Source organism: Schistocerca nitens, chromosome 7 (assembly GCF_023898315.1).
Source record: "Schistocerca nitens isolate TAMUIC-IGC-003100 chromosome 7, iqSchNite1.1, whole genome shotgun sequence".
NCBI classification, from domain to species: domain Eukaryota; kingdom Metazoa; phylum Arthropoda; class Insecta; order Orthoptera; family Acrididae; genus Schistocerca; species Schistocerca nitens.
Window position 1 is genome coordinate 65,630,579 of NC_064620.1, and position 14,819 is coordinate 65,645,397.

Sequence of the window (14,819 nt, forward strand, 5' to 3'; positions counted from 1 at the left end):
ATGTAACACATGATAAAGGAACACTAGATACTAGTAATAAAACTACTTTCCATGTAAAAGCTGCTTGTATTAAATTAATGTGTTTCACTAGTATCACGGAGTTTGCTCATGACATATGTAGACCTTCATTCTGTAGTGAACTAAATAAATTACTGACAGATGTAGCTGTGAAAGTATGAAAGCATTGTGTCCAAGTTCTTCCAGACTGCTGTTAGAACTGTAATGAAAGATTTGGAGTTTTGGGGTCACTAATTGTATGAATGTTAGTGTGGTTATGGAATGTCAAACCTGTCTGCCATGCTCTGTTGCTGTCAAACATAATTGCAGTCAAGTCCGTGATCTCTTATGGAGTGCAATGTGAAGGCTTTGCTCTTGTTGTGGAGTTAAACATGAGGAAGAAAACAAAAAGAAGCAGCAAATGTAGTATATAGATTTAGTTGCTGGGAGCTTGTGCTTTAATATGTAGAGAACAAGCTTTTTGAACATTTCATACTTTTGCAGTCATTGTTTTTGGATTAACTGTAAGACCGCACTTTTAGTTTAAGTAAGATGTTTCCAAATCCTTATCAACAGAAACCACATATGCACATAATACTGACAAAATATTGTTACTGAGTTTACCAAGTGTATTTATTTAAATATGAAAGCTTGATATCAGTTTGTAACCTAAAGAGCGAGCATGAAAGTCGGTGCAGTCATATATTACTGTAAAAGTCACGGTGTGCACAAGATGTAGTATACAGGGTAAAAATTAATAAAATCAACAAACTGCAGGGATGGATTCGTGACTGGAAATGGAGGAAAAAAAGGTCCCATGAGCATGTGTCCAGAAATGCATTGTTGCCATGGTAGATGGCACTGATGAAAGAAAGTTAATGTGGCTGCATGCCATATGTTCCTTGTGTGTTGCAAGCTGTGTGTTTTACACAGTGTACTGTAAGCAGCAGAATGGTCCGGTATTTATATCGGGAACAAGTTGAGATGGTGTTCGTGTACTTCCAAGGAGAAGGAAACTGTTGAGAGGTTATATGAAAAAAGTACTGTCACAGACATCAACCACATCACACAACATTTTAAGCCCTTTTTGAGCAATCGTGTGATCTGTTAGAACTGTAATGAATGCTTTAGAGTTTTGGGGTCACTGATTGTATGAATGTTAGCGTGGTTATGATAAATCAAACCTGTCTGCCATGCTCTGTCGCATCATACAGAAACACCACCTCGGCACATTCCCGACATGAATACCAGACTGTTTTGCTGCTAACAGTATGCTGTGTCAGTAAAACAACGTGCAACACTCAAGGAACTCGGGGCACGTGGTCAGAACAACTTTCGTTAGTCAGCACCATCTACCACGGCAACAATGCATTTACAGACACATGTTTGTTGTTGTTGTTGTTGTTGTTGTGGTCTTCAGTCCTGAGACTGGTTTGATGCAGCTCTCCATGCTACTCTATCCTGTGCAAGCTTCTTCATCTCCCAGTACCTACTGCAGCCTACATCCTTCTGAATCTGCTTAGTGTATTCATCTCTTGGTCTCCCTCTGCGATTTTTACCCTCCACGCTGCCCTCCAATACTAAACTGGTGATCCCTCGATGTCTCAGAACATGTCCTACCAACCGATCCCTTCTTCTAGTCAAGTTGTGCCACAAGCTCCTCTTCTCCCCAATACTATTCAATACCTCCTCATTAGTTATGTGATCTACCCATCCAATCTTCAGCATTCTTCTGTAGCACCACATTTCGAAAGCTTCTATTCTCTTTTTGCCTAAACTATTTATTGTCCACGTTTCACTTCCATACATGGCTACACTCCATGCAAATACTTTCAGAAACGACTTCCTGACATTTAAATCTATACTCGATGTTAACAAATTTCTCTTCTTCAGAAACACTTTCCTTGCCATAGCCAGTCTACATTTTATATCCTCTCTACTTCGACCATCATCAGTTATTTTGCTCCCCAAATAGCAAAACTCCTTTACTACTTTAAGTGTCTCATAATGGAAGGTAGTCGAATTAAGTCGGGTGATGCTGAGGGAATTAGAATTCCCTCAGCATCACCCGACTTAATTCGACTACGTTCCATTATCCTTGTTTTGCTTTTGTTGATGTTCATCTTATGTCCTCCTTTCAAGACTCTGTCCATTCCGTTCAACTGCTGTTCCAAGTCCTTTCTGTCTCTGACAGAATTACAATGTCATCGGCGAACCTCAAAGTTTTTATTTCTTCTCCATGGATTTTAATACCTACTCCGAACTTTTCTTTTGTTTCCTTTATTGCTTGCTCAATATACAGATTGAATAACATCGGGGATAGGCTACAACCCTGTCTCACTCCCTTCCCAACCACTGCTTCCCTTTCATACCCCTCAACTCTAATAACTGCCATCTGCTTTCTGTACAAATTGTAAATAACCTTTCGCTCCCTGTATTTTACCCCTGCCCTCTTCAGAATTTGAAAGAGAGTATTCCAATCAACATTGTCAAAAGCTTTCTATAAGTCTGTCTACATGTTTACAGGACCTTTTTTCCTACATTCACAGTCAGGAATCCCTCCCTGCAGTTCGTTGGTTTTAATGTATTCACTCTGTATATGTAGAAAACTTGTTCCATCGCATCCTCGATGTATATTTTTAAACAAATTATTTTTCTTGACACCACCTTTCTATAACCGTCTTTTTTTCTCTTCTCGCAATGAAACCTATTGATCTAGAAGCTCAGGATTCGTCCAAATATCACTTAATTGTGTCATATTCATAATGATCTCAATTTTTGTATGACAGATTTGAAAATGCATTATATTAGAGCTCATTCTGAAACAAATTTCAGAAAATTGAAACTGAAACAAATGTAAATATGTTTAAACCACACTAAGTTTCATCTGAAATTTTCAGAACACTATTGTAATAATGCTATTTCTAAGTAAAATATGTATGCAGCAATATTATGTAAGAGATGTGCAGTATATTTTAATGGGAGCATAAGACACAAAAAAGCAATAGATTATTACTATGATGATAAATTATTCAGGAGCCAGCTTCCATTTGAGCACCAGCAGGAGAGTAGTTCATTTGTGAATTATATTACTTGCTCTTAAGTAGAAGAGAGTTACAGTTTAATTTTGTAGTTTAATTCTTAAGTTCATTGTGTGTTTGTGTATTTAAGTGGTATAGTCTCACGTTTGATTTACGCTATATGTATCACCACTATCATTTGTTTTGGTTTGAACAGCCAGTAACTGTTGCAGAAAGCTCAGTCTCTGGTCATGAATTACCGGGAGAGTAGATTGTTAGTGTATGCCAGTGTGGGAGAGTAGTAGCATCAGTGACAGGCACAGTGTTTTTCTAGTAACTTGCATTTGTGTTTTAACAAGTGTGGTAGTGCAGATCCTTGCCTTATATAAAATGGGTTTCTTTTTCATCTTATTTACCTGCTGTTTTCATCCACATTTTAGGAGTAAGATGGATAGGGAGTGTGCATGCTGTGTGTGGATGGAGGAGGTAGCTGTAGTTCTCTAACAGCTGAAGATGATGTTTGACATAGTCAGCTGTCCACAGGCTGCTACTTTGGGGTGTAGCAGCACTGAAGAAAGTGGTGCTTCATGTGGGGCAGCTCAAGTGCCATTTGTTTCACCCATGGGCTCTGCTGCTGAGGCACTTTACAGTGTATCCGATGAGAGGAAGCTGTGCTCACTACAAAGGGAGTGGCAGGTTGTAACACATTTGTGTTTCTCAAGGGAGAAAGTCAATGTGGGGACCAGCCATATGGCCTCACCTATTCCCCCTGTGAGTGGACAAGTGGCTGCTCCTTCAACAGGGTCTGAGCAGGCACATGGAGGGGGGGGGGGGGTGTTATGCTAGTTATCAGAAGCTCCAATGTTAGTACTTCATGGAGCCCCTTAGGTAAATAGCATCCAAGATCAGAAAGAAGTCCAATTTGTGCCCTGCACATCGACAGGTGGCCTTATCTGAGATGTGGAGGAGGCACATTCTGTGGCTGTCGAGGTGACAGGGCACAGTCATCTTCAAGTCTTGGTTCATGTCATAACCAGAGGCACGTGTCACTTGTGTTGCAAGGCTGCCCTCAGTTTGTAACTTGTGCCAGAAGTGAGGTGCAAGCAGAGCTCACAACAGTGCCACACCCAGAATTGACCAGGGCCCTTTAGTTTGGGGCCAAGTGCAGGGTTCCAGCCAAAGGCTCGATTGATTCCGTTATTCTCTCGGCTGCAGGTTTCTGGACTTAGGTGTTAAGACTCGTAGGACTCTCTTTGATCGGTCAAGGTTGCACTAGACAAAGAAACCAGCTACTCACATAGCACTGTGCTTGTGGAGTGCACATAGTTTTTTTTTTTCCCCAGGCTAGGTGGTAGTCTGAAGACCTCTGATGAATGCTCACCAGTCAATATACAGGGAGAAAAATGAGATCATGTACAAAGTGAAGAAACTTCAGCTGTCAAAATTTAACCATAAATTGCTGAAGCGTTTGTAACAAAGTTCCTTAATTTACCACCCTCCAGTAACAGTGTCACACTCACATTATGCTCTGAACAGAGAGCTGGATGAAACCCAAAGTAGAAAGGTCTGAAATATTTGACAAGGCATGGAATGTGTGTGGAAAAGATGGGACAGATGCAAAAGGAGGGGCAGTATTCATTGTAGTCAAGGAAAATCTTGTGTCTATAGAGGCAAAAATGAATCTAAGTGCCTCATTATGTGGATGTGAGTAACTGGGGCAAGTGAACTCAAGTTAATCATCGGATATTGATTCCACCGTGCGTAACAGTTGTATAATCATTCAGAGAAAATCTGCGCTTAGTAATGTGATGTTATCTTAATCATATAAGATTAGTTGGATGTGACTTTAATATACTGAATATAGACTGAGATATCTATGAATTCATTCCCTTTGGTACGGACAGACAGTCTTGTGAGGCAGTTCCGAACACATTTTCCGAAAACTGTTTTGAGTAGCTTGTTAGGCAACCCACATGGAGTGGAAATATTTCAGATGTTTAACTACAGACAGGCCTGCCCTTACCATGAGTGTCAGTTTAGAGACAGGGACTAATGACCATGATGTCGCCATAGTGACAATGGCTATTAAAGTTAATAAAGGCATCAAGAAGGCTGGGTGATGTTTCATGCTGAAAAGAACAAACAAGCTGTTGTTAGACTCCTACTTAGATAATGAATGGACATCAGATATGTGTGTGGCTCAAAGACTTCTTAAGTAATAGAACTTAGTATGCTGTCACGGGCAGTGACTGTTCTTCACAGACAAGGGTATCATCAAATGTGTCCCAGGGAAGTATGAGAGAACCACATTTCTTCTCAATATACATAAATAATATAATATAATATACATAATATAATATACATAAATAGATATATTTTTCCCACGTGGAATGTTTCCCTCTATTATATACATAAATAATCTGGCAGATAGAGTGGGTAGCAATCTGTGATTGTTTTTTGACGACACTGTAGTGTCAGGAAAGAGTTGTTGTGTGGCTGTAGGGGGATACAGGATGCCTTAGAATTTCTGTTTGGTGTGATGAATAGCAGCTCACTCTAAATGTAGAAAAATGTAAATTAATGTGGATGAGTAGGAGAAACAATCCTGTAATGTTCAAATAAGTATTAATGGTGTGCTGCTTTACACATTCTTGTTGATTAATAACTAGACATATCATTGCAAAGCAGTATGGAATGGAATGAGCATGTGAGGTCAGTGCTAGAGAAGGCGAATGTTCGACTTTGGTTTATTGGGAGAATTATAGAAAACTGTAGCTCATCTATAAAGGGAGACCGTATAGAACACTAATGTAACCCATTCTTGAGTACTGCTAAGGGGTTTGGAATTGCTACCAAGTAGGAGTAAAGGAAGACATCAAAGCAATTCAGATGTGTGCTGCTGGATTTGTTACTGGTAGGTTTGATGAGCATGTGACTATTACAGAAATGCTCCGTGAAGCCAAATGGGAATTCATGGAGGGAAAATGATGATATTTTTGTGAAACACTATTGAGAAAATTTAGAGCACTGGCATTTATGGTTGACTGCAAAATGATTCTGCTACCACACTGAAGGACCATGAAAGCAAGGTGAGAAACATTAGGGGTTTTGTGGAGGCTTATAGATAATTATTTTTCTCTGCTCCATTTTTACTCAAACAGGGGAAGGAATGACTGGTAGTGATGCAAGGTATCATTTGCTTTGTATTGTTTATACGAATGAATGATGTCTGCCTGAAGGAACATACACCATACAGAATCTACAGCTGTGAAACATTATATATAAATTAAAGGGTGATCACTGCTATCAGCTGCAACAGGACATTAAGCAGAGTCAGTGACGATGAGTGAAAAGGTGTACCAGTCTAGGAATTCAAAACCGGGATCTCCTGCTTTCTAGGCAGGTGCGGTAAGCACTGCACATCTGGGACACATCACTATCGCAACTGCACGGACTATCTTGGTACGCCAAAGGTTTACTAGTCCAGGAATTCACAACCGGGATCTCCTGCTTTCTAGGCAGGTGCGGTAAGCACTGCACATCCGGGACACAGCACTATCGCAACTGCACGGACTATCTTGGTACGCCTCACAACCGATTCACACTTCCACAGAGCGCCAGCTATCTGCAGTCCCTGTCAATTTTACTCCTGTTCGCTACTCAGAGATTCCAACAGGAGGTCAGATGTATTTTTGCATTCACACAGGAGGAGGGATCAAAAATGGTTCAAATGGCTCTGAGCACTATGGGACTTAACATCTATGGTCATCAGTCCCCTAGAACTTAGAACTACTTAAACCTAACTAACCTAAGGACATCACACAACACCCAGTCATCACGAGGCAGAGAAAATTCCTGACCCCGCCGTGAATCGAACCCGGGTGCGGGAAGCGAGAACGCTACCGCACAACCACGAGCTGCGGACGAAGAAGGGATCCATTGCATAGTTAGGCTTAGTGATTATATGATTCCATGGTGTCTGCAGCTGATAGCAATGATCCCCTTCAATTTACATATAGTGTTTCACAGCTGTGGATTCTGTGTGCTGTCTGTTCTTTCCAGCAGACACCACAACTTCATATAATTGCTAACCTAGCTGGGCAATGGATCCCTTGCGAATTCGTCAAACATGTCCGATCTCGTGTTGGAATCTCTGAGTTGCGAACAGGAGTATAATGAACAGGGACTGTGGATAGGTGGCACTCGGTGGGAGCGTGGATCAGCCGTGAGGCGTACCGAGATGGTCTGTGCAGTTGCGATAATGCTGTGTCCCGGATGACGCGGTGGTTGCCACACCTGCCTAGTAAGCAGGAGATCCCAAGTCTGACTCTGGGTCCGGTACACATTTTTGCTCATCGCTGCTGATTTTGCTTAATGTCCCATTGCAGCTGATAGCAGTTTCAAATTTGCATTGTATCATATTTTGGCTTGTTAAGTATGGATCTAGATGTAGATATTTAAGCATTCCGTCTGCAGGGCACAAATGGCCTATCAGGACCATCCGACCACTGTGTCATCCTCTACTGAGCCTGTGGATAGGAGGGGCATGTGGTCAGCACACCACTCTCCCGGTCATTATGATGGTTTTCTTTGACCGGAGCCGCTACTGTTCAGTCGAGAGCTCGTCAATAGGCATCACGAGGCTGAGTGCAGCCTGAAAAATGGCAACAGCACATGGCGGCCCAGATGGTCACCCATCCGGGTGCCGGCCACACCCGACAGCGCTTAACTTCGGTGATCTGACGGGAACCGGTGTATGCACTGCAGCGAGGTCATTGCCCAGATGTAGATATAGAAATAGAAATAAAATAATGTTTTATGACTCACAAAATTAAACAGCTGTGACTAGTTAATAATTCCAGTGCGATGACTTACTTGTAGAAGATTATTATTATAATTATTATTATTGTTATTATTATGATAATTATGTTGATCTGTGCTACTTGGCTTTTGTTCTGCACAATAATCACTCCTTACGTAAAGTAATGCAGTTGTAATTGTGTGTTGCTTTATTGCTGCAATGCAAACATCTTGGCTTTTGGTTCTGTCTTGGGTATATTGTCATTAGCTAGATGGTATTCGTGGATTGGTGTGAATGCATATATAATATACATATTTATTATTAATTTGGAGATTAATTGAAGGTAGCATACAGAAATACCTCATTGTTTGTACTTGTAAATTCTTTTGTAATGGTTAAAGTAACTGTTATCCCAAGACAAGACTGAAAAGTGTTGATGTTGGTGTTGCAGAGGGATGTGTTAGCAAGATACAATACTTTAAACAACGATGAGGCAAACACAAAAACACAACAAGTGGAGTCGTTCGAGGTAAGTGTTAAGGCAACGATGTACACTGTCTTTCTCATGTCTGTCAAACCTGTGTGCTATGGAATAGTCTTAAGTGTCCTTTCCAGAATTTGTTCATAAATTGTTCTATTTATTTGATTCTTATTGCAGCAATTTGTGCCTAACCTCTAAATGTATAGGCTGTTTATGTTTTCAACTTCCCATTCATAAACATGTGAACACGATTATTAACAAATTTTTAAATGAATTCTCTTTATTCATAAATTTTTTACCACCTTAGCTTTAAAAGCTTCATTGTTTTAAATTACTTGTACCAAATGGAGAGTCCGATTGAGGAAACTATTAAAATTACAAGGGGAGAAATTGGCTGAACAATATTTATCTTCGGGAGGCCAGTATCGCTGATAGAAACGTTCAAAGTAAAAAATAATAGCCCTAGGTTTTAGCACCAAATAACAGAATATTCCTCCTTTGGAAGAGAAAGAGGGGTACGGTGCGTGTGTGGGGGAGTCAGGTCCTCACTATGTCAATACATTGAGAGGAAGCCATCTATTGTGAGGAGAAAAGAAGGCAAAGATGAAACGAGGAGTTTGAAAGAATAGAAGGTCAAAGATCATGCATTGGTTAACATTGTAGCATCTTCAGAGTAGAGTTGGTAGAAGGACCAGAGTAAGAAATAAAATTGAATTAGAAATGAATTTGGAATGGGAGATGGAAACAAAATTGTAGAAATAACATTATGTAACATTTTAAGGTGTTGTTTGGTTTGTTCTTTACTGTATGATTGCTCTTTGTCAAAGCCCAATTTCCAGCAGGCTCTGCAATTTATAAAAAACTGTGCAACACAGTAAACAAAAAATATTTTAGAATATGCTGAACCAAGTATGAAATTTTATGCTTAAGTATCAACAAATAAGAAAACAAACGCTGGAAAATGATATTTGACTGAAACCAGTCACACAATAAAGAATGAACTGAACAACAGCTTAGTGTTACATAATATTATTTCTAGTATTTATAAAATCAGTGTAACACAAGCAACAAAAAATATTTTGGAATTAATAATGCAGTTAATGACAACTTCTGCCATTGTCACTAGTAATAGTTCCACAAACAAAACAAAAAAACTAATTTATTTGTTTTTCACTGTTTTACAGCTCCGCGCTGGCTTTCTGAGTGGGGAGCAAGTTACAACTATAGCAGCATCCAGTCGAACACCTGCAGGAGAACGAGGTGATGGGCCGGCATCTACACGGCTAGTGGATGCGGATGCAGACGGAAACACCAGCACTTCTGCGGACACAGATCCGGATGCTGACGCACGCCTGTCAGCTGCCTCTAGCCCCTCTCTGCCATTGCAGCAGAAAGTGGACATCTCACAGCTGCACCAGTCACGCATTGGCTTGCTCTCTCAAGCACTCATGCTTAGCATTGTTGTAGGCTTCCTCTTCAGTGAGACACTGTCAGAATTGTGGAAGAAAAAGTGAGTACACCTGAAATTCACTTCACAAGCATGTGTATATATATTTCTACCATCTGCATTCCTTTCGTTCATTGCTTACTGGGAGCTGTGTCAGTGAAATGACAAAGAGCTTCGCCGGCCGCGGTGGTCTAGCGGTTCTGGCGCTGCAGTCCGGAACCGCGGGACTGCTACGGTCGCAGGTTCGAATCCTGCCTCGGGCATGGGTGTGTGTGATGTCCTTAGGTTAGTTAGGTTTAAGTAGTTCTAAGTTCTAGGGGACTTATGACATAAGATGTTGAGTCCCATAGTGCTCAGAGCCATTTGAACCATTTTTTGACAAAGAGCTTCAGTTTGCTTCATGATGAAAAAATATCCTCCCTTTACCCTGGGCAGCACTGCTGGCAAGGGAATCTGGACTGGCAGTTTGTACTTTGTCTTCTGAACATCCTGAGGTAAATCTACCGTGTAGAAATAAAAAAAATAGTTAAATTTTTTCATCCATTGTAGATGTGCTGACAGCTGTCAATGTAATATAAAGTGGAAAAAATTCTGGAAAAAGCAGCATCCACCAGAAACTTTTGTTCAAATGCTTTGCCTGTAAGCTAGCTTTCAGTTTTTAGCATGCTCATTTTCAGATGATAATATTTACAGACATTACACTTAAACAATTTGTAGATCATCATAGAAGTTGTGGTGTTGTTGTAAAATCTTGGAGGAAGTTAGACTCAGTTTGATCGATTCTTTGATACTATACATCTATGCTGACCCCCTGACCCCCCCTTTCCAGCTCTCCCACCAATATAAAACTTTTTTAAATCTTCCATTTGAAGGACAAAGGAAGTTTATCTAAAATATAGGATTGTTAACACTCTTTACTGACTGACTATGTCCACTTTCGAAAAAAATGTTCTGTCAATCTTTGCCTGTGTCTAATCAAAATAATGATGGGAATATAATAGAGGGAAACATTCCACGCGGGAAAAATATATCTAAAAACAAAGATGATGTGACTTACCATACGAAAGCGCTGGCAGGTCGATCGATACACAAACAAACACATACATACACACAAAATTCTAGCTTTTGCAACCAACGGTTGCTTCATCAGGAAAGAGGGAAGGAGAGGGAAAGACGAAAGGATGTGGGTTTTAAGGAAGAGGGTAAGGAGTCATTCCAATCCCGGAAGCGGAAAGACTTACCTTAGGGGGAAAAAAGGACAGGTATACACTTGCGCACACACACACACACACACATATCCATGCGCACATACAGAGACACATTTTGAACCGTAAACATATTTTTCCTGTCCTCGTTGTTGAATCAAACTTCCGCAACAATATGGTAGCTATGTTGTAACATATCCTAACATCACACTCTGAAGAGCTTTTCTGAGGGTTGGAAGCTAACAGCAAAACAAAAGCATAAAGAAAAAATTTGGCAGGTTTCTAAGTTTCTTAGTATAATTCTCAAATATTGAAGTTAACATGTAATCTTAGGTGAAATGTTCCTTGAATGGAGGCTATTGGGAGACCCAGAGGCCATGCACCAGGAACTGATTCAGTGCCGATTTCCACATAGGGTGCTTATAACAAAATGAAGAGTGATGGGGAGGGGATAGGATCAAAACAGCACTGCAGCTGCTGTTAAATTACAGTATTGTTTAACTGCAGATTAGCATATACAGGACCCGGAAACAACATTTCTTTTGATTCAGTATTGGGGTCAATAAGCAAAAAGAGAAATGTGTGGATAGTATCTTTCACTTGAATTGGAATAATTGTACCTAGTGTTACATTACACTACTCTTCTCTGATTTAGTTCTTATGGTACTCAACTAACATAATCGTGATAACCTGCTAACATCCTAATAACAACCATTTGCAGTGCTCTTTCACCTGTGTAAACTGGAATGTAGTCTGGTGCTAATACGCCTGCACAGGTATCTCAAGCCGTAGTGCCAGCCTTGCTTACCACTGCTGTTTAAGGACATGCATGAGAGCTTTTCCATAGTGAACATGATCCCACAAGTTTTCATATGGATTAATATGTTAGGGTTTTGGAGGCCACAAAAGATCTATGAATTCCTTATCCTGCTGATCCATTTGTTATTAGCTGTGTAGTAAGACACATTATCTTGCTTTAAGAGCCTATCATCGGGTATGCATGAATGGCATCTCTGAATGAGTATGGATTGGTAGTCAGATCAATTTAGCATACCTTCTACAAAAATTATGTCTTGAATAGTTTTGTCAAAGCATAACATTTGTCCGCACTGCCCATGTTCTTGTTACAAACTTTTAAGATGTATAGCTTTCCATTGTCTGTCACTTGAAAAAACAACGTCCTTCTGTCTTAAAATGCAAAATACATGGCTTGTAATAGAAAGCAATGCATCACCAATCACTAATTGTCCACAATACTGTACAAATACAAGCCTTTACTGTTCAGGTGACATCAGCAGGATGGGTACAGTCTGCAGTGGATATTCACAAAGTTTTGTGGTAGAGAAAAATATGGCTGCTAATATTTATTTGGATACTGTTGTTTATAGTCTGGTCACTGTGCGTCATAATTCTTGGTGCCGTTGGCACATCTGACTTTATGGCTGATTTCCCGGGTATCATTCTCAGTGACCACCTCAGAGTTTTTTCTCTGGAATGGGATCTGCACAGACTTCCAAGTACAAATGACAAGTGCCTTGGATAAATGAGTAAAAAAATAGATCTGCAAGCTGCTGACGAATTGGTGTCAGTGCGTAAGACTTGCACAAGATCACAGCACATTAAGTTATTTTTATGGTGGTTTTCCAAGAGAGTGACAGTGCAGCCATCTTAAAAGTTCACAGATTTTGCTGGCTTTCAGATAATAACCGCTGTGCCTGAGGACTCTTTTTGAAACTCAAATAATTCGTATCCTCCACCTGTGACAGCAGTGAATAGATTGGATACAGACAGTCTGGTAGAAGCTTTCTACACCCAACTGTAGGTATACTTGTTGTAGGTATCATGTCTCTGAAATGGACTTAATGATGCAACTTGTTAGTTTGTGTGCAGCATGTGACATCCAATCTTTTCTTAGTTTAGATGTCTACAATATCAAAATTAATTTTACAGGGTTCCACTTGTAAGCCGCAACTGGCACGACATTGTCTTCAGAGTTGTGGAGATAGGCGTGGCACTCTGGTTTCCGTGTGTCTTGTGGAACTGCATGAGGTAATTAGAAGTATACCTATTACAGATTTTTTATTATATACTCATTTAATGCCACCATCATCCCTTATATTTATGAAGATATTGTACTAAAGTCAGTGATGTGGTTAAAGTTTGCAGTTTCTTTTTATTGAAGCAAGTATGAGAGATTTATTGATATTTTATTTGTAAAGTTACTGGTTACATCGATATTTCAGAAACTTGGGGGTATGTTTTCCACCTTGTAATTATGCAATTCCGCAGTCATAGGAATTACATTTAATTTATAAACCAAATATTTTAGTGAAGTTACATACATATTTGTTGATAACTTCTTGGCTATATTGGGAGATTTTAACTTGGGTTTCAAAAAAAGCAAATACACAAGAAAAGCTTGAAATTACACATATGTTAACACCAGTCCTCATCTCTGAGAAACTATTCAGAGCTGTGATTGGTATGGAAACAGTAAAAGACATCTTTAATCTCTGAAGACAGTAATAACTTCGGTCTTTCATATTTTTGGTTAAATATTCAGACAGATATTAGTAATGTTTCTTTGCAAATATATTTATAAATCCTTCTGTTCTGGGACTGAGATAAAAATTTAAACAATGGTGGTGTTTAAATGCAACATGAGGCTCTAAATTATGACCATCCTTTTGAAACTGACTAAATTAATTACGGTATTTAAGATTTTCTCCTAATGAAGGAACAGCTCCAAAAGCTGTGGAATATAGTCATTTGGTGCCAAATTTTTAAAGTTTTCTTACTTTTTTTATTCATATGTGCCAGTCCTTCACCAGGTGGCTGATTATCGTATAAATGCTTCTCCTCTATCACAAATAATCTTCATTCCTGTTGTATTATTATTATTACTGTTGTTGTATTAGAGATGGTTCCTTATTAGCCTTCTTCCTAGGTTGTGGATTAGCATTCAGTGGTTAACTTTCTTGTTGTTTACGTTCTTGCACTTTAAAAACTTGTCATCATCATCATCATCTTCATAATCATTTATGATATTAGCAGCTCATTATTATTTGTATAAGCAACATTTTAGCAACTGCTATCATGCATATTACCTCCTCCCGCCCATATACTGCGAAATAATGATGACAAGACAATTTGAGAAATTAGATCTAATACAGAGGCTTGCCAACAGTCATTCTTCCCATGCGGCATTTGTGAGTGGAACATGGTTTGGGGGGGGGGGGGGGGTATTAGTGGTACCAGAAGTTTCTTGTGTTACGCATGGATATGTGGCATCCTGAGAATGACGTAAACGTAGATGTGAATGAAAAACAAATTGGTATTGACTTTTATGGATATCCAGGCAGACTGAAACTTTTAAGAAAAGGAATGGCATATTTAAGAATGCTGGTTGCAGTGAAGGTAACTAAGTGTTACCAATCATGACTGGGATTGGTTACAGTCTACATTGCCTTCCATAATTAAACAGAATGACATGAAAGATGTCTTCAACACCAACAAAAGTGTCTTATTTTACCAGTAAAACTTTATCGTTGAAAAGACACTGATGTTCATGAAGGGAATCCATAAGGAAAGATCTGTGCTGTTGATAGGATGCAATTTGGGTGGATCTGAAAATCTATCATTATTTGTCATTGCGAAAAGCTTAAAACCATGATGTTTTAAAAAAGTAAGAAAATTACCAGTAGAATATGTCATCCAAAAAAATATGGATAGTTGTTGCCACGTTCACCAGTTGGATGCTCAATTTGGATAAGTGATTTTTATGAGAAAAATGTAAAGTTACACTTATTGCTGATACCAGTCAGGCAGGCCCAGTATTAAATTGGAACCTACGAAACTTACATTTTTG

General features: G+C 39.4%; 1 protein-coding gene across 5 annotated transcripts in view; it reads left to right on the plus strand.

Annotated features, from left to right (window-relative positions):
- Window positions 1–14,819, plus strand: part of LOC126194815 (uncharacterized) — a 363,667-nt gene that overhangs the window by 303,427 nt on the left and 45,421 nt on the right. For 4 of the 5 annotated variants that reach the window (XM_049933141.1, XM_049933142.1, XM_049933138.1 and 1 more), the window contains exons 7-9: window positions 8,270–8,347; window positions 9,484–9,809; window positions 12,902–13,000. In XM_049933141.1, the coding sequence (XP_049789098.1) occupies window positions 8,270–8,347; window positions 9,484–9,809; window positions 12,902–13,000 (503 nt within the window). The remainder of the gene's footprint in view (window positions 1–8,269; window positions 8,348–9,483; window positions 9,810–12,901; window positions 13,001–14,819) is intronic. The other variant, XM_049933143.1, reaches the window with a different exon arrangement.